At 39.6% G+C, this 21,070-nt stretch overlaps 1 protein-coding gene across 13 annotated transcripts in view; it reads left to right on the top strand.

Annotated features, from left to right (window-relative positions):
• The first annotated feature begins 460 nt into the window (after positions 1-460).
• The window catches only part of SCEL (sciellin), a 113,340-nt gene continuing 92,730 nt past the window's right edge, over positions 461-21,070 (top strand). For all 13 annotated transcript variants that reach the window (XM_033177492.1, XM_033177489.1, XM_033177487.1 and 10 more), the window contains exons 1-2: positions 461-625; positions 20,508-20,569. In XM_033177492.1, coding sequence (XP_033033383.1) covers positions 20,527-20,569 — 43 coding nt within the window. In that variant the 5' untranslated portion in view covers positions 461-625; positions 20,508-20,526. The remainder of the gene's footprint in view (positions 626-20,507; positions 20,570-21,070) is intronic.

Here is a 21,070-nt window from a genome sequence, read left to right as displayed (position 1 = left end):
TGATAGTTTTACAAAATATTCTAGGTGTAGAATGTGTGGAACAGACTTCTTTCGTGTTTTCTGATCCTAGGGTTCCTGGGTTTCTGAGAACTTGTTTGTCTTGAAGTTTCCTTTAAGCCATGTACTCCTTGCATGCTTGTCTGCCCCTGCCTTCCAGGTACTGTGGGCATATGGGGGTTCCTTCTATCTTGAGTTTTCAGTTTTGTTTTTTGAAAGAGAATGCAAAATAGGTTGGGTCCTATGCCACCTTGTCAGTGATATGGTTGTGATATTGTTGATATCAGTTAAAAGGGTAATCACAGGAGCGTGTGTATATATATATATTTTCGCATAACAAGGCTGTAAGTTAAAGAATTCACCAAACAAAGGCTGTAGGTTCATGAGTGAGACTGTTTTAACTGAACTGGTATTTGTACAAGGTGACACCCTGTTGCATACCACAGACCTCCTCCCTGAGTGACTCAGCCGCTGAGAAAGAAACCTCTGAACTGTTCATTAATACAGTCAGGTAGAGGTTGAGACTCCACTGAATAAACTCTAGGTTGCCATTTCTTTCAGTCAGATCCTCCCAGGGAATCACTACAGGCCGGTTACCCAAAAAGTCCTGGTTTTCTGCTCAATAGAGGTAAGTTGAATTATACTTGCAAACAGAAATACATCTGCTGTATGTGCACGGCTTTCTCTGTGTTCCTTCCAAATGATTGAAATTTGGAAGTTACTTACTTACTGTATTATCTTTGTCTTTTCTTCCTGTAAATTTTGACAGCCTCCAGCTGACTGTTAGCTCTGCTCTTCCTTGCTGTACTTTTAGGCCACATTGCATTGAACTTCTTGGCAATTTTACACATTATGGGCATCACAGAAATGAGCACCTATTTGATTTTCTGGGTGGGAGCTGTCAGCTGGTGAATCCTGCCACACAAAGGATAATAAGTTCTTTAAGTGAAGGGACCAGCACCTGCTGGTTTATTTTCCAAGTGACTATACAAACATTTTTTAAAGGAACTTTCTGTTTTCATAAATGATGCTTTTAGTGAGATAGTGAACTCAAATATTGCTTTATAGTTAGTAAGTCGTATTTTTTCTCTACTGCTAAAAATATTGCAAGTTGTTGAGCTATGAGAAAGAGAGGTTTATTTTTATGAGGTTTTTGTCTCCACCCTATCTTCCCCAAATAAGAAAATCGCCATTTCTTACTTGAAAGTACCAAGGAGTAAAGGCAGGGTGTGGGGGCAGAATTAGCGGTACATGGTTCCTTACAGGGATCTGTGGACATCTGGCCAACTTCTCTACAGCATATTCTGCATTCTAACCTAAGGAGTGATTAATATATATGGGGGCAATTTTCAAACTTTATTCGTAGCTTAGTCCTGAGAAACCAGTTTTGGGAGACTTTTGGTAAGGATAGAAGAGTCCTTTTATAATTAAGAGTTAAGCTGACTTGTCTGATTTGTGTTTTTTTCTTTTTTTATCATTTCTATTTATGATACAGAGCTGTGGAATTCAAATGCAGGGGCCACTCACAGCTTGCAAATTGCAGGTTTGTGTCCTCCAGAGAGGCGCCCCCACAGCATACTTGGCTCTATCTTTAGTTCTTGAGTTCTCGTGGCTTCCTATTGCTGACCAGGTCACCTGCAGTCTGAGAGGGGTTTAGACACACCAGTGCTCAGTGCTCATTTTCCAGAGGTTTACCGAAGAATTTTATAACTTGGCTTTCAAGTGTTTATAGTAACCAGAAAACTAAAGCATAGCATGTGTGGGTAATTTTATTTTTCATAAAATGTGATTACATTTAAAACTGTCTTTCACTTCCACAGTTTATAACGTAGATATAGCCTTCCTAATATTTGCGGTGCTCCAGTGTTTAAAGTATCAGAAACATCAATTTGAGAAAACTGAGAAATGACAACAGTAAAAATTTTAGTAAAACATTCAGATGATCCTAAATGTTGGGATATGCAGAGAATGCCAGCAACAGGTCAGAATTTTTATTGGAATGTTAGCTTCATGTAAATCTTAGATCTAATTGACCGAATATTTCAACTGAAATGGAGCATAGGCCCATCTAGTCTAAGGCCTGAATTTTCTAGATGAGAAAAACAAAGCATAAATGTTAAGGAACTTGTGAAGATCAGAGTAATAGAACCAGAACATGAAGCCAGATTGCTTGTCTTTTGTCTTACTGAATTTTCTCAATATTTTTTTCAAATACTTTTTATTATAAAATATGTAGTAGCAATAAACGAGCCACACTCCATCATGGACTGTGGTTATCCAGCAATATGTGGAAATATTATACTGTATATGCTGTGACTAAGACATAATGGAATATGTTTCCAACTTGTGGCTTGTGGAATCAGTGTTGCCATTTATTATATTTATGAGATTTTCATCTCAGGAGCCCGTAGCCCCTCAGCAGGAAGGGGATCTGATGTATGTGTGTTAGCTGTGGTCTGTACAATCAGAACCCCCTCGCCCCGAATGCCATTCTGTAGGTGATGCTTACCTGACTGCCTTCTCAGACTACCAGAATTATGATGAAATACCTGAGAAGTTCACTTTCCTGGGGACTATGTAAACAAAACAAAGAATATGTTTTGAATGATTGAGCTCATACTGTGGAATGAACTAAGCAGTCAACTTAAGCAAACATTGTTTAACTGAGAGCATCCTATATGGTTCAGACATCAACTCCTACCATTTCTTAAGAGTGAGGGGATCAAATCTTTGGCCCTGAAGTCCAAGGGAAATCTTTATTGGTTTCACTTGGCTTCACTTTCTGTCATTATCCTGCTTCTAGACCATTTGTTGATCATTTTCCATTTTCTCTGGCTAGGGACTTTGAAATAAAGATTTTATATATTAATTGCTGCATACATAGCTGGAGTTGTTCAAAGTTCACTTCTGAATCAAAAGTCGTTTTTGTTGTTCCTTTTTTTTTTTTTTTTTTTTGAGATGGAGTCTCTCTCTTTTCCCCAGCCTGGAGTGCAATGGCATGATCTTGGCTCACTGCAGCCTCCGCCTCCCATGTTCAAGCGATTCTCCTGCCTCAGCTTCTCAAGTAGCTGGGACTACACGTGTGCACCACCACACCTGACTAATTTTTGTATTTTTAGTAGAGATGGGGTTTCACCATATTGGCCAGGCTGGTCTCGAACTCCTGACCTCAGGTGATATACCCGCCTCGGCCTCTCAAAGTGCTGGGATTATAGGCATAACCAATGCACCTGGCCTTAGTCAAAAGTCTTTATCAGTTACATTCCTTAAGTGTTTCCAGCTTACCACTGTACAAATGGTAAACTGTGATTTTTCCATGAACTTGTGATTTTGGGGCTCGGGAGAAGCTCTTCCTTACATGGATGCTTTGCCAAATGACAGCTACATTTACTAGACTTTCATTTCATGTTGATTACTAAATTTTTTAAGGATATGAGTCATCCTTTTATTGTAATACTTAACTGAAAGAGTGAATTTTATAGCTATCTATTAAATGACAACTGGTTTGCTTCTAGATACAAGAACTGATCATCCTGAATCCTCATTATAATAGTATAATTGAGAGCTCTAAAAATCTAAATAATTTGTTCTTTGTCTGTAGACCCAAGTTTCCCTGACTCTAAAATGTAATTACATATCCTTCATATGAAACCTCCTGGGGAAAGACAGTGAACTCTAAGCCATGTTTTTCAAATTGAGATATATACATCCCAGGAGACTGTGTCAATGTCCTAGAAAATGCAATACAATTATGAAATAAGCATGGCACATGTCTGTATGGGGAGCTAATTTTAGTTAAAAAGCTTTGGAGAAAACTATCCCTATTGCCCTGCCCTCTCGCCAGTTCTCCCCAGGGTTCCCTCTTTTGTCATTAGAAATGCTGTGTGTAAAAGTTTAAAAGAAATTTGTATACAAATGCATGCAGGGATCTGAAATCTAGATAGACTTGAATTTGAACCATGATCCCATGTGGACAAACGGTGACAAATATGAGTATGCCTAACTCACAGCACCAGCAGATAAAAAGAAAAATTAGGATTCTTGCTGAATAATTAATAGATACATAAAATTATATAATGGTATATTATATACATATTTTATAATATACATAGCATATTACATAATGGGATATATATGTATAATATGATTCACAATAGCACAAAAATATAGAAATCTGGAAAAAATCTCTACAAGAAAAATTTAAAATCCAGATTTAGAAAATAACAACATTTTATAGTAAGACATAAAGGTGAAAGTTGACCTTAAATGTCAGTTCTTCCCAAACTCTTTTGTAGAATCTGTACAATTCTAGTCAAAAGTTCCAAGAGTATTTGTTTTGGAACCCTAGACAATAATTTAAAGTTATCTTAAAGAAATGAATAAATGAGAATAGCTGATAGAATTTCTAAAAGGAAATTAATGAAGGGTGCTGTGCTACTAGATATTAAAAATGTATGTATCAGAAAAACACAATAATAAAAGTAGTTTGTTTTTATTGTAAGAAACTAAAGACAGATATCTTGAGAAAAACAGCCACAAAGCACATTTGAGAATATGTAAGAATTTAAAGTGTGACAAAGGACGAATCATCTATCAATGAGAAAGGGATTTATTCTCCCATTACCAAAGTAAATCCACATGGATTAGAGAGATTACATAAAACAACAAAATATATTGTAAAAATTAAAAGAAAAGTAAATATTTAGTTAACCTCATGTTTGTTCAACAAATATTCCTCTAGAACTGATTATGTACCAGGTACTGTGATAAGTTTTGAAAATCAACTGTGGAGAAGATGGGCTTCGCCACTACTCTTAAGATGTACAGTGTGTGAGTGTGTGCGAGTGTGAGTGTGTGAGTGTGTGTGTATATGTGTGTGTTGGGGGTGGGGGAAGATTATTCAGCCACACACACAGACAGTCTTAGGTGATGTTATGGAAAGAAACTCTGCTATTTGAACACACAGTAGGGCTCATAACTTAGCCTGGGGAGGAAGGAGTGAGGCAAGTGGCGATGGTGTCATGGAATGATTTCTGGAGGATATAGAATGTGTGATCTGGAAGGTGAATGGAAGTCTTTCCTGAAGGAAAAGGAGGGGTTGAGGGAAGTTCAGAAAGAAGAGTGTTTCAGGCATAGATAGAATAAGCAATAGCTCACAGGTGATCAAAAGGATGGAGCACCAGACACTGGAAGGAGTTGCTGTGGGGAGCGGGAAGCAATGAGGCTGGAGAGTATGGCCTGGTTAACCTTGTTAAAAATTCCATTTTGGCCGGGCGCGGTGGCTCAAGCCTGTAATCCCAGCACTTTGGGAGGCCGAGACGGGCGGATCACGAGGTCAGGAGATCGAGACCATCCTGGCGAACACAGTGAAACCCCGTCTCTACTAAAAATACAAAAAAAAAAAAACTAGCCGGGCGAGGTGGCGGGCGCCTGTAGTCCCAGCTACTCGGGAGGCTGAGGCAGGAGAATGGCGTAAACCCGGGAGGCGGAGCTTGCAGTGAGCTGAGATCCGGCCACTGCACTCCAGCCTGGGCGACAGAGCAAGACTCCGTCTCAACAAAAAAAAAAAAAAAAAAAAAAAAAAAAAAAAAAAAATTCCATTTTATCCTGACAGAAATGGAACACCCCTGAACAGCTTTAAGTAAGGTGTTGACTACTTTGGCACCAGTAAGGAGAATGGATTAAAATTGAGGAAGTCTGGAGACTGAGAATGTAGCTGGGAAGCCGTTGGAATAGTCAGGAGATTACGGTAGTTTGAATTGGTGTCTTGGAAATAGAAAGATACATAACAAGAGATGTTGAATTATAGGACTTGACGATTGCTTGGACTTCAAGGTCAGAAAGAAGACTGATGGATGGTCTACAAAGATGGCTTTTAAAGAGTGAAAGTGGAAGAAATTATAAAGGGAAAAATAGGGAATGCAAAATTGAAAGCTTCTGATACAAAATTATAATTAGAAGCTAAATGAAAAACTAGGAAAGTAAAGATGAATGTTCCTGACATATAAAGAAAATGAGAAATCAGTAAGAAATATATAATAATTGTCAATGGATAATTTATAAAATAAACAAAAGATGCCCTGTAAAGTGAAGACAAATATGCAAGTAAAACAAAATGATTCTACTTTCACTTATTATATTATTAAAAAGATTAATGAATGATAATTCTAAATGCTGGCAAATGCATGGACACTCATATGCTGCTGGTGGATGATAAACTACTATACGATTTATGGGAAGAAACTGGACAATAGGGATCAATAATATTTTAGAAATAATACATCTTGGCAAGTAATTGCACTTCTAGGAACCATTCAAAGAAAATAATCAGATACTTGGTGAAAGACTTTTGTATGGTTTTTTAGAAACAACAGAGGAATGATGTTACATTAATAAATAAAATGGGCTGGGCGTGGTGGCTCATATCTGTAATCCCAGCACTTTGGGAGGCCAAGGCAGGCGGATCACAAGGTCAGGAGATGGAGACCATCCTGATTAACACGGTAAAACCCTGTCTCTACTAAAAATACAAAAAATTAGCCAGATGTGGTGGCAGGCACCTGTAGTCCCAGCTACTCGGGAGGCTGAGGCAGGAGAATGGCATGAAACCCAGGAGGCAGAGCTTGCAGTGAGCCAAGATCGCACCACTGCACTCCATCCAGCCTGGGTGACAGAGCAACACTCCGTCTCAAAAAAATAAAAAATAAAAAATAAATAAACAAATAAATAAATAAAATGAGATATCTTGTAGCTGTAAAATAAATATTTAAATATTCTTAAATGGCATTGGAAAAATGCATACCAGTAGGCTCTAAATGGGCAAAGAAAAACCCTGGAAGAAAATTGCAGTGATTGATTAAAGGTGTCTGATTTTTTTTTCTTTCTTTATGCTTTCTTGTATTTTCCACATTTTATATATGCTTTCTTGTATTTCCACATAAGTTCTAAATATACTGAGAAAGATTTATGTTGTGTAAAATTGGGATAGAGAATAGCTACATGCCAGAGCTTTCGTGAATATGAAATCCAGTAAAGTATTTAAGATAACTAACAGGGTTCTGGCTCATAGTCTATGGTCAAAATTGAGTTTTTAGTCATTTAACTCATATTTTCAGCTAGAACTGAAAATAGCCCCTCGTGGGGCTCAGGTGATAGATAACTTTTATTGGATAGCTTTTTTATCAATGAATGTTAGACTAGTGTTTTTTGTAAAATGAAATAAATAATTATAGGTCACTATTCACATTAAAGCTTACTGTTATCATTCTGCAGAAAAGATGGGCCATAAGAAAAAGAGCTGGTGAGGGTTGCGTATTAAAAACCAGAACCAGGCAGAAGCAGGCGGATCACGAGGTCAGGAGTTCGAGACTAGCCTGACCAACATGGTGAAACTCCGTCTCTACTAAAAATACAAAAATTAGCCAGGCATGGTGGTGCGTGCCTATAAACCCAGCTACTCAGGAGGCTGAGGCAGGAGAATAGCTTGAACCCAGAGGTAGAGGTTGCAGTGAGCCGAGATCACGCCATTGCACTCCAGCCTGGGCTACAGAGCAAGATTCCATCTCAACAAGCAAACAAACCCCAGAATCAACAGTGAGAAAATTGTATGGTAGGGTCTTTCATTTGTGCTACATTCTGGACTCTGTTTCACCATCAGTAAACAAGTTTCCCAATGCTAAGCTTAGATTGTGAGGTTATGTGACTGAAGAAATAGCTGCTTTCTAACCATCACAGAAGGCTAAATGAATCTTTCCCAGCCTAATGATTTTTGGATTTCCTTTTAGGCTGTGTATTCAGGCTAAACACAGTTGTTTGTTTCTGAGAGATCATTTAAAAATGGATTTAAATAGACTTGTTAATATTATACTTCATGAAGCACTATTTGTTTTCCCCTTACATATATTTCTTGTACTTTTAGGTGGTAATTAGTTGTTTGATGGTTTGTTTTATTTATCTTCCAAAAGATAATGCTTCTGTTTATTGGTCTGTAATTATAGAGCCCCTCTTATACTTCTACTGAAAATGGTTTTATGGCATTTGTCCTTTTCCAGTTCCTAGGGATTTTCGCTATTTCATTGATTTCTGGGAAACAAGTAGTGGTGGGGTTGGCACTGTTACTGTGCCCTGAAACCCTCAGGACATTTTCAGAAGCAAAAGTGAATACCACCAGGGCGATTTGCCACCCTGTGTCATTTTCTAGACCCCTTTTCTGTATTTGTTCACTTATTCTACTTTAGCTTTTTTGTATTCTCCATCACTAAAGAGATTTGCCCTGGGCAACTATTGACATTTGGTCTTTCATAAAGATAGTAATTTATAAAAATATACTAGAAGCTTGATAAATTGATTGAAAGATTTTGGTTTAGTTAAAATATCCAAATGTCACTCTATGTAGATCTCATGATACTTTGGTAAAATGGTCAAAGAAAGTCTGCTCCAATTCTTCTTTTCCATTGAGCTCCACCATGGATCTCTATTGTTGCCACCTTTATGTCCATGAGTACCCAATGTTTAGTTCCCACTTATAAGGGGAAACACTTGGTATTTGGTTTTCTGTTTCTGCATTAATTCGCTTAGGATAATGACCTCCAGCTGCATCCATGTTGTTGCAAAGAACATGGTTTCATTCTTTTTTTATCCACCACTTTTTAGTCTAGTAAATTTCTTCCTGTTGATTCCTTCTTGTTTCTCAGGCTTCTAAGATAGGTACTCTCCTGTCAGGTTGATTTGAGTTTGAATCCCAACTGGGCGACTCACTAGTTATGTAACCTCAGGCAAACTACTCATCTTGAGACTCCTTCCAGAAAAAAAAAAAACTGCCTACATTTCGCCCATTGCCCACATTTCCAACTCCTGCCCTATCCTTCTGCAAAAAGACTCTGACTTCACTGAAACCATTCATCATTAAGTTTCATGTAAAGAACAAGTATAATAATAGTAACAACCTAAAGGCATGTAAGGCTTAAATGAGACAACACCTGTGAAATATAAGCTCAAAATAGTTATTAGTATTGTGGGACCCCAAATCTAAACAGTCAGAATTGAAGTCCTTGTTTTTTCTCTTTTCTTCCATCATCCTTTATTTTGTTAATTTAGTTTCTGCTGCACTTTTTTTTTTCTTTTCTGCCTTATTTCTCCTATTCTTTTTCCTCTATGAGCCCTTCTTTAACCAATTTTAGTTTCTTTGTTCACATAATCTTTCTCTTAAGAAGGTTAGCAGGGAGTGCTAAAGACTTCCTCAGGTAAGCCAAGAGGCATTATGTCCTTGGGTGGGAAGGGAAGAGTAAGATTTTAAAAGTCTTCATGCTGAGAGAACCCAAAAAGATGACGAAGATTCTAGCTGAGCTGGGAACTGGCCCAGGAAATTCTTGGCACTGGGACAGGAAGAGCTGGGGCTGCGATTGCGCTGGGGGACTGAAGTGAAAGTTGGCTCAGGGAATTCTTGGCATGGGGACAAGAGGAGCTGAGGCTCAGATTGGGCTGGTGGGGAGAGCGGCAGTTAGGTCACTTAATGGACGTAAATGCTCCCAGAGGAAGTGCTCTTATTAGAGATAGAAAATACTGAAGGAGGCCAGGCGCGGTGGCTCAAGCCTGTAATCCCAGCACTTTGGGAGGCCGAGACAGGCGGATCACGAGGTCAGGAGATCGAGACCATCCTGGCTAACACGGTGAAACCCCGTCTCTACTAAAAAATACAAAAAAAAAAAAAACTAGCCGGGCGAGGTGGCGGGCGCCTGTAGTCCCAGCTACTCGGGAGGCTGAGGCAGGAGAATGGCGTAAACCTGGGAGGCGGAGCTTGCAGTGAGCTGAGATCCGGCCACTGCACTCCAGCCTGGGCGACAGAGCGAGACTCCGCCTCAAAAAAAAAAAAAAAAAGAAAATACTGAAGGAAATGGATTAAGGGCATAGAGAGATGAGGAGAAGCTGAAAAGAAGACAAATGTAAGAAATAGGAGATGCTGATAGTTTCAAATGCATACAAAAAGAGCTAAGAAAGTTAATTGATTTCATGATTTAGAACTTGAGCAGTGATTTCATGTAAAACCTAAAGACAAATGTCCTTGGGCAAAAGCATTAGGCAGCAGATAAAACTAGCTGTTTCTGGTGTTTGGCCACAAAGAGGAAATGAAAGATGGGCCAGTAATTGAAAATATTTTTTCCCTCTCTCCTCATAGACTTTGACGTTGTGATTTCACATCATAATTTTCAACACATGCGTTCAGTGCTTCATAGGTAAATGGTTTTCTACTTCCCAGCATAGGAGAGACAGTGTTCACACGTCTTTCCTCATAATATTACACTTCTAAAACACACTTGCTGGTGTCTGTAATCAGTAGGCATATGTACTGGCAACAGTCTTTTGAGAAGCCAAGATTGGAGTTTCATCTTTTTTGTGAGAAGCTAAAAACCTAATTGGAATGAAACTGAAATGTGGCACTTAGAAATAAATCCAGTTAGCTGAACTGGAGTCCAGTCGGGAACCATGTCAAGCCACTTCTGGCTGCAGTGTGGTCATCAGAGAGTGAGTTTTGAGGCTGAGCTGTCAGGAAATGTTGGGGCCGTTGTTCATTCCTGCTGTTCCTCTCACCTGTTCTCCCATGAGCATCCATCATCTGGGACTCCAAGCATTTCTCTGAGTGCCTGATATGGGTCATATCACATGGCACTTTGAGGTACATATAGTATCACTTATGGAAAAGAGCTCTGGTGCTGCATTCACACAGACCTAACTGCAGTTTCTGATTCTTCCTCTGTGTACTTTGGGCAGGTTATTTCACCCTCTGAGGTTTGGACTCCCATAATTATAGATAATAGTACTGACCTGGAAGGATTAAATAAGATAATGTGCATAAAACATGTGGTACAGCAGGTGGTACATGGTAGGGGCTTAACATGTGACCCTTCTTTCTAGGAACATTGAACACATATCTTTTGTTAATAAAAGAATCACACATCCTTGCAATTACATATGAATTTTGAGGAGTGACATTCACCACTACCAAAACTAGAGAGAGAGAAAAAAAAAAGAATCACACATATCATTTGTAGACTCCTGTCAACATTTGGACCTTTTATTTGCTGCACGATGGCTTAGTGACATGGAGGAAGAGCATTAGGCTTAAGTAACAAAAAAAAAAAAAAAAAAAGAAAAAAGGGAAATAAATCTCTTAAACAAATGAGGAGGTTTATTTTTCTCTTGGAAGGAGAAGCTCAGAGATAGATAATACAGGGCTATTGTGGCAACTCTATGACACTGTCAAGGAACCAGGTCCCTTCTAACTTCCTGCTCTGCTATTTTTCGTGTGTGAATTTAGTCCCTATGGTTGCCCACAGTCCCTAAGGTCCAAGAGGACTGCTCCTCCCTCCTGCAAGCCACCTTAGTTTCAGAAAAGAGTCGGGGAGCACAAAAGCACACATTCTTCCCAGGGACTTCCACTTCAGTTGTAATAGTCAGAACTACAAATGTGTCTACTGCTAGCTTCAGAGAGCTTGAGAAATGTGGCTTTAGCTATCAGTAAGAAAGAAGGGGAGAATTGGATATCAGATATGCAGTCATTATCTGCTATGAGTCTCTACTTGGAAATCTCCAGATCATCATGACTGGACCTTTCCTTATTGTCGTCTCCCATTGGAACATACCGCCCCCAGTCCCCCCCAAATTTAAGATAAATCTTAAACATTAAAAAAAAATGTGAGTAACATTTGTAATTTTAAAGACAGAGGCATGGCATTCTGGAATAATTCTTAAAATAAAAATTTAGATTTACCCCAAAATCTATAGTAATGATTACTGACTGTTTTAAGAATGAAAATTCATTTTTAAAATAAAAAAATTCATGATGTTTCACATATAAGACTAATTATATTTTCAGTAATTTACTGGTTGACAAAAGGGTATGATGGATTTGGTATAAAAATGCTTGAATGCTGAGTGCAGAAGGATTTGCAAGCAGACCCTTTGCAATGAACTCAGTGCCACTGCCTTCCATCCCTCACTCCCTCATCCTCTGCCCATCTGGAGGTCTGCACCCAGAGTTATGTACCCTGCTGGGAGGGCTGAAGTCTTAATCAACTCTTGGATCATCAGAAATTCCTGCAAAAAGATGTGTAGAGGAAAACAGTTATCTCTTCATCATTTTATGTTTGGGGATAGCTCCAGTCAGACCCAACATTCTGCCATAGGGTCTGATATTTTCATGCTTTTGTCAGCTAAGTGTTTTCCAGAAGACCTGGTTAAATGAAAACCAGTGAAATAAGACGTTTGAACAAGCTCATGGGCCTTACCCTCTTTCTCTCTGTAAATGACTAGCCTCAGGTATCCTATAAACACCCCCACTGGCTTCATCCCAGAACCTCTGGGATATTCCCTAGGAATAGTTTCCGGTAAACCCACTTTCTTTCTCTAGGACATCCCAGCTGCCTCTTCCATAGTACATAGCTCTCTGGCCAAAAACCCAGATGGTTGCTGTGTTTTAAATTTTCTTTGGTATTCTACTCATATCCCATCTCAGTCCTCCTCTGACCTAGGCTTCTGCTGCCCTTTTAGGGTCTGTGAGGTAGGGAGGAAAGTTCAAACAATAAAATGCTTTAGATGATTTTATAGGAATTTGTAATTTACAAAGCATTATCTCATTTAATTTCCATAACAACCTTTTAAGATTGCTATAACTTCCTCTTTGCAGAGGCAGAAGCAGAGACTTGGTCCAAGTAGCTAATGAGTGATGAAGCTGGGACACATACAATCTGGGACTTTCTTGCTCAAGGGCTGTCAATCATTTTTCCTCATATGCCACTGCTAACACATTAAGATGTCACCTGTTCAGGCACATTTTACTTCAGATTGGCTAGTAGACAGAAAGATCCTGAGGCGTTGAGGGTCAGATGAATTTTGAGGGTTTGAGGGAGATGGAAAGTTCTGGAGCATAAAGGGAAGCTAAGGATAAGATGTAATGGGGAAAAGAAGGGTGTTGACATTAAGATGGGCAGGAAGTCTGTATAAAGATCAGCGTGTATCTTTAACTCTCTGATAGGATTTGGCTCTGTGTCCCCACCCAAATCTTACCTTGAATTGTAAGAATCCCCACATGTCGTGGGAGGGACCTGGTGGGATGTAATTTAAGCACGGGGGTGGGGTTTTTCTCATCCTGTTCTCGTGATAGTGAATAAGTCTCGTGAGATCTGATGGCTTTATGAAGGGCAGTTCCCCTGCACATGCTCTCTTGCCTGCCCTCATGTAAGATGTGACTTTGCTTGTCATTTGCCTTCTACCATCGTTGTGAGGTCTCCCCAGACATGTGGAACTGTGAGCCAATTAAACTTCTTTCCTTTATAAATTACCCAGTCTGGGGTATGTCTTTATTAGCAGCATGAGAACAGACTAATACACTTTCTAAAAGAAAATAAGGGAAATTTTCACATGCAGAGGATATTTATTCAGGGAGGTTGGCATAAGTAGCATGAGTAGAAGAATATGGCATGCATAAGATAAATTTATGTGTTTTAATGAGTGTAAGTGTGTTTTCTAAAAACTGAATTCTAATTTTATAGCTAGAGGGATAGCTCTTTATGTTGTATACTTATAAGTAAATTATTTATATATAGACTGTATTTACTAACTATATACTACATATATAGTTTATGTATTTTATCTTTTATTGATATAAAATATTTTACATATTTGTGGTATACGTGTGTGTTACATGCATAGAGTGTATAGTGATCGTGTCAAGGTATCCATCACCTGAATGTTTAACATTTTTATGCATTAGCTTCATTTTGAGTCTTCTGGTTACTTTGAAATATCCATAATGTTGTTGCTTACTCACCCTAGTCTGATATCAAACATTAGAGCTATTACTCATAACCAACCTCTCTTCATTCCCCTTTCCACCCATACTCCTACCTGTCTCCGGTATCTATCATTCTACTCTCCACTTCTATGAGATTAAGTTTTTTAGCTCCCACATATGAATGAGAACATGCAGCACTTGTCCTTCTGTGCCTGGCTTATTTCACTTAACATAATGGCCTCTGGTTCCATCCATGTTGCTACAAATGACAGGATCTCATTCTTTTTTATGGTCAAAGAGTATTCCACTGTGTATAGTTCCATTGTGCATATATACTCTATTTGCTTTATCCATTTGTCTGTTGATGGGCACTTAGGTTGATTCAATATCTTTGCTGTTGTGAATAGTGCTGCAATAAACACATGAGTGCAGGTATCCCTTTAATATACTGATTTCTTTTCTTTGGGATAGATACCTAGCAGTGGGATTGCTGGATCATATGGTAGTTCTACTGTTAGTTTTTTGAGAAATGTTCACACTATTTTGCATAGAGGTTGTACTAATTAATATTCCCACCAACAGTGTATGAGAGTTCTCTTTTCTCTGCATCCTTGCCAGCATCTGTCATTTTGGTCCTTTTAATAATAGTCATTCTAACTGGGGTAAGATGGTATCTCATTTAGTTTCGATTTGCCTTCGTTGATGATTAGTGGTGTTGAGCATTTTACCTGTTAGCTATTTGTATGTCTTTATATGTAATATATATTTTAAAATAGCATGTGCTCAATTGAAATAACAGAACACACTACCCAGTGGTTCCATGTTTTGGTAACGTGGTAGAATATCACATTCTCTTATTGTCACATAATCTGCTATACCGCATTGCTAATTCACATAGACATGCTCTTGCCTGGGATTGACTTTATCCTTACAACTCTCATTCTGCTTTCCTGTACAATAGTGTGACTCTTTTTAAACCACAATTGGGAACTAAGATCCAATCAGAAGACAGAAAGTTTTAAACTAGGATGTTCCTGAATATGTGTGTTTATATTATTTATGTGGTTTCTGTTTGTGAGTTCCACAGAAGCCTAGGTCTGCTTGTCTCTATTGTATAAATTTGATAGCTTCCTGCATAGTTCAGGATCAGAGAGCATATTTTCAGGCCACAATGATGAATGATCCATTGGTCACTCAAGACACCAGTTTAACATTTAGGAGTTGATACAGATGCATACCAGAGAGGGCTTAATTGTTAGCAGTGTGTGGAGGTGCACAAATCCTCATGGGACTGGGATAATCTTGTGAAATATAATCTGATTCCATTTTATTCTGGCAAAACCACACGGGACATATAAGAGTGTCTTTTCTACCTCTCTAGCTCAAAGACGGCCTGGCCTGCTGCCAGTTTTTGTTTTTGTAGTTGAGATATAATTTACATACCATAAAATTCACCATTTTAAAGTGTAAAATTCAGTGCTTTTTAAAAAATATATTCACAGCTGGGTGCGGTGGCTCACACCTGTAATCCCAGCACTTTGGGAGGCTAAGGCAGGTGGATTGTTTGAGGCCGGGACTTTGAGAACAGCCTGGCCAACATGGCAAAACTCCATGTCTACTAAAAATACAAAAATCAGCCCGATGTGGTGGCACACACCTGTAGTCCAAGCTACTCAGGAGACTGAGGCATGAGAATTGCTTGAACCCAGAAGGCAGAGGTTGCAGTGAGGCGAGATCATGCCACAGCACTCCAGCCTGGGTGAAGAGTGAGACCCTGTCTAAAAAAAAAAAAAGTATATATATATATATATATAGATAGATATTATTATTATTATTATTTTTTTTTTTTTTGAGGCGGAGTCTCGCTCTGTCGCCCGGACTGGAGTGCAGTGGCCAGATCTCAGCTCACTGCAAGCTCCACCTCCCGGGTTTACGCCATTCTCCTGCCTCAGCCTCCCGAGTAGCTGGGACTACAGGCGCCCGCCACCTCGCCCGGCTAGTTTTTGTATTTTTAGTAGAGACGGGGTTTCACCGTGTTAATCAGGATGGTCTCGATCTCCTGACCTCGTGATCCGCCCGTCTTGGCCTCCCAAAGTGCTGGGATTACAGGCTTGAGCCACCGCGCCCGGCCGATAGATATTATTTATATCATAAATATAAAATATATAATATGCCATATTATTTTATATTTATCATATAATTACATATTATATATTATATTATTTATTAATATATAATATAATAAATAATATGTAATATATTATATGTTATTTAATAAATATATATTATATAATAAATAATATGTAATATATTATATATTATTTTATATTTATTATGTTATATATATATTCGCAAGATTGTGCAACCATCACCACTATCTAATTCCAGTGTGTTTTAATTTTACCCCCAGAAAGAAACCCATTCCCTTTAGCAGTCACTCTTCATTCACCTCTCCCCTTAACCCCTGGAAAATACTAATCCACTTTCTTTTCTATGGATGTGACTGTTCTGTACATTTCATATCAATGGAGCCGTACAGTGTGTCCTTTTCTGTGCCTGGCTTCTTTCATTTAGCTTAATGTTTCAAGTTTCATTCACGTTGTAGGATGAATCAGTGTTTTGTTCCCTTTTATGCTGAGTAATATTCTGTTGCACAGAGATGCCATGCTGTGTATCCATTCGTCCACTGATGGACATTTGGGTCATTTCTACTTTTTGGCTGTTATGTGCTACCATGACCGTTCATGTACAAGTTTTTGTGTGGCCATGTTTTTAACCAAAGGAATATTGGGGAACACACAGAGAAGCCTGTCCTGTGAAGGTTTGTTTGCTGCAGCAGTTCATTGAGAGGCTGCCCTGGTACCAAGCACTTGACGGAGGTCATGGGACTTCCAAGGAGTGAGATGCCCAGCACCAGGCAAGCCCCTGCATCCACGTTCCTGTTTTCGCTCTAACACCAGGGCAGCAGCCTAGTCTTGCAGTGACTACTGATGGGCATTAGTGCTGTTTGCTGAGGAAGATGTGGCTTGGTTTAGAAGCCCGACACAGCCCCTTAACACTTTGGACATGTTTCATCCTCTCTCTGAGCTCCAGTAGTCTCACCTTGGAGTTGGAGGTTCCAAGAGCCACCCTGCAGAGTTTATGTGAAAAATGAGAGACAATGCCTGGGAGGTACCCTGTTCAGGGCAGGGACTCGACCAGTGGATCTTTATTCTAATAGCAATTATCCTGTGCAGTAAACCATTTGAAGACACGGAGGGCACAGATCAGGTGCAGTGTGGACCAAAGCTCTTTGAATGACTTGGCTATCTTATAACTCTTCAGATTACTTTTTTCATAAGGATTCCATAGTTTGCTCAGGCTGTTATAACAAAATACCACAGATGGGTGACTTAAATAACAGAAAATCATTGTCTCACAGTTGTGGGGCCTGGGCATCCAAGATCAAGGTATTGGCAGATTTGGATTTCTCCTGAGGCCTCTCTCCTTAGCCTGCAGATGGCCACCTTCTTACTGTGTCCTCAAAGTGGCCTTTCCTCTGGTGTCTCTTTGTGTTTCTAAATTTTCTCTTCTTACAAGGTCACCAGTCAGGTTGAATTAATGCCCACCTTAAGGGCATTGTTTTAACTTAATCACCTCTTATTTATTTATTTATATTTTATTTATACTTTAAGTTCTAGGGTACATGTGCACAACGTGCAGGTTTGTTACATATGTATACATGTGCCATGTTGGTGTGCTGCACCCATTAACTCGTCATTTACATTAGGTGTATCTCCTAATGCTATCCCTCCCCGCTCTCCCCACCCCACAACAGGCCCGGGTGTGTGATGTTCCCCTTCCTGTGTCCAAGTGTTCTCATTGTTCAATTCCCACCTATGAGTGAGAACGGGCGGTGTTTGGTTTTCTGTTCTTGCGATAGTTTGCTCAGGGGCATGGATGTAACTTAATCACCCCTTTAAAGGCCCTATCTCCAAATATAGTCACCTTCTGAGATACTAGCGATGGAAACTTCAACATATGAATTTTGGAGGAACATGACTTGGCCAGTAACAAGCACCCGGGGAAGACCTACTCTCTCCCAGATGCTGGGAATGGAAGGAAAAGATTTAGGCCTTGCCCACTGGAAACACAGTCTCTTGGGAGGGACAGAAAAATAAGCAGGTAATTGTAAAACACCCTTTCTCCATTTACCCTGTCTTTTGTCTCACAATTGCATTACTGTCTGCAGATGTATCACTAATTATGCAATCAGCATTTTGACCACCTGAGAATTCTAGTGCAATCAACTGAGAACTCTCCAGGTCTTTATCGGCTAAGAGGAAAAAAAATGTATCAGAGGCCATTTAGCAACAGGAAAAAGGTTAGCCAAAAGTCCTGAGGCACACTCCCAGAGAGAGGCAAAATAGTCACTAGTTGAGCTTTAAGTTTGCCTTTAGGTGCTTCTTTACCATCATTTTGCCTGAGTTTATCTATGCAGCCTCCAAACATAGCCAGCCAGGGGATCCCTGACACTCCTGGTGTGCCCAGCTGCCCAAGTTCAAGTCTGTTCCATCCCTTCCCACATCCAACCATACCTCTCCTATGTCTTTGCTCTCTGCTTGCCAAGGTGATGGAGTATGGAGTTAAAAATTATCAAGCACCTACGGTGTGCTGGGCAATAATTAGACACTTTACATATGTTATCTAGTAATATTTGAACCTCATAATGTTCCTATTTCACCTCATTATACAAATAAGAGACCTGAGCTAATAACATACCTTAGGTGACATAGTCAGTAAACAGCATCACTTAGATGCAGTTCTTTCTAACTCCACTAAGACCTTCAGAATCAGCTATTCATGCAACGAACAGCTTCTGGTCCCTGTGAAGGTAATGGTCGTAATGAATACATTGGTTCTTAATCCACATCTTAGGTTAGGTTTCCCAGAAGCCATTTCTGAGAGGCATTTGGGTGCTTGTGAGTTATTGAGGGTGTGCTTTCAGGAGAAGGGAGAGAGGCAGGGGAAGGCCAGGGAAGGAAGTGAGCAAGGATGTGCTCTCTGCTGGCTGATCTACTGCCGGATCCCAGCTCTGAAGTGCAAGTCACTGGATAAAATTGATTCTGTCTTGAGGCAAGGGACTGACCTTTTTTATCCCGGTCAGTCAGCCACCAGCTCCAGGTTGTAGTGAGTGGGGAGGCTGTGCAACCAGCCAGGCGGAGTGAAGGGCAAATCCTCAGGAAAGGTGCATTCATGAGCCTGTAGCTGCCAAGCTTCAGACTGGTGAGAGGGAGCTGGTCTGGACACTTACAGCCTCCACCTCTGATCTTCTGCAGTGCTACTGACATTCTGAAAAGAGACCCCAAGGAAAATAATACCTTGATCCAGAGAAGTGTGTCTTTCCCGCTTCAGGTCCTATGGCAAGTTGTTGCAGGAAATACTTTCCCATTAGAGGACAGGAAGTGGGGGCTTTTAGAACCCCAAGTTATACCTATAGACAGTTGTCCAATAATATTTCCTTAAGTCCAATAGCATTGATTGTTTAACAAAGTGTTTCTTTTTCTGTACATTATTCATTTGATCATCACAGCAACTTAGGAAGTAGATGGCAGGTTTCAATAGCCTCATTTTGCAGGGAGATTAAGTGGTTCATTTTCTAGACATTGAATGTGATAAATATGGACCTAAAACTTGCTTCTGACTTGAGCTTGAATGCCCCTCCTATGTTCCATACACAGTCTGGGTGAGATAGACACTGGAAAGGACATAATAACCCCACATAGGGTGACCAGCCATCCGGGTTTGCCCAGGACTTTTCTGGTTTCCACTTTCAGGAAGACGCAGGGTTAACTCAGGCTCACAAAGGCCCACAATACATTTATGATCCACAAAAGTATTCTAATTTTTATTTCTTTCAATAACAGAAGAAAAATATTGATATAACAATAATAATAATGAAGCCAGCCAGGATCATATTCATACTAACATAGTCATAAGATATAATTTTAAATTTGTGTGTGTGTATGTCTGTGTAAGAAGGGACCCTGAAGGCAAAAGTACCTAGGACCCACAAAGTCATAACTCAGTTCTGGGGAACTGGATCAGTCCTGGGCAGACTCGTGCTATGGGTTACCTTAACCCCTTAACACCAGAAGAGTAGTTCAGTAACTTTGAGTTTTCCATGTGGCGGTTGCCTAAAATCACCAGTGCTTCTCAAAGTCTGTGATTTCCATGTGCCTGGCTGCTTTCCTTCTAATTACACAGCAATTTCCTGAGTTTGCTTTGGCTTTTTTCAGGAAGGAGCTGAGGAGCCCTTCTTTGGGCATTCATAGTGCGCTGTGGGTTCAGCACAATCTCTCTCTCTTCCTCTTGACCATGACCAGACACTTGTCTAACTCATTTTTCTGCCCCCAGCACCAGGCTCAGTGCCAGGGACAGTGTAAGCATTCCATGCGTAATTATTGATTGAACACATGAATTAATTGATGGCCCGATTCTACCAATTGCTTATGATATAACGCTGGAATCACAAAACGCCCTGGGCCTTATTATTTTCTCCATCTGTAAAATAAATATGTTGGAAGAGATGAACTCTCAGGGGCATTTTATGTCATGCATTTGTTATGACAGACCATGTGACTGTCACTGTTATTGAAAAGTGAATCTCAGTCATGAAACAGTCACTTACAGGTTCTTAGAGTCATTGTTGTGCTTTCTCTATTTCCCATTTTTCTTTTAGGTCCTTACTGGAAGGCAGCATGTCCAATGTTACCTTGAGAAAAATGTCTCCCACAGGAAATGGTAATGTACATGATGTTTCTCTTACTCAGAAAACTTTAAAATTTCAGAAAAACAACTCACAGATCTCAATTCTTTAATACAGACGTTGAATGCTTAGAAACAACAGTCTAATTTAATTAGCATTGCAAAGTTAGGCTTAAGGAAAAGTATACATGCCACAGCTTTTAGTCATGTAATTGGAATTCATTTTTTTAAAATCAATAAAAATATCTTTTTTTAAAATATGACCTTCTTTGTGTTTGGCTCTTACAGGATAAAAGAATTAAGTTACTTAGAATCAAATGACCAGGACTTATTGACTATTACTAGGTATTATAAAAACAGTCTTTTGTGGGCTTCCAAGGTATATTTCTTATGGGGTACAATGGCCAGCCCACTAAATCCTGGCTCGGTTTATCCCAGGCTGGGAGTTCTCCTTTCCCAGGAACTGGATGGGGCCTCATAAGTGGCACTGGCAGTTTCAGTTGGCACCTGAGCAGCTTTATGTGTTATCTTTGGTGA

Source organism: Trachypithecus francoisi, unplaced genomic scaffold (assembly GCF_009764315.1).
Source record: "Trachypithecus francoisi isolate TF-2019V2 unplaced genomic scaffold, Tfra_2.0 Lachesis_group18, whole genome shotgun sequence".
NCBI classification, from domain to species: domain Eukaryota; kingdom Metazoa; phylum Chordata; class Mammalia; order Primates; family Cercopithecidae; genus Trachypithecus; species Trachypithecus francoisi.
Note: the sequence above shows the minus strand (reverse complement) of the source record. Positions and strands in the feature narration are given on the sequence as shown.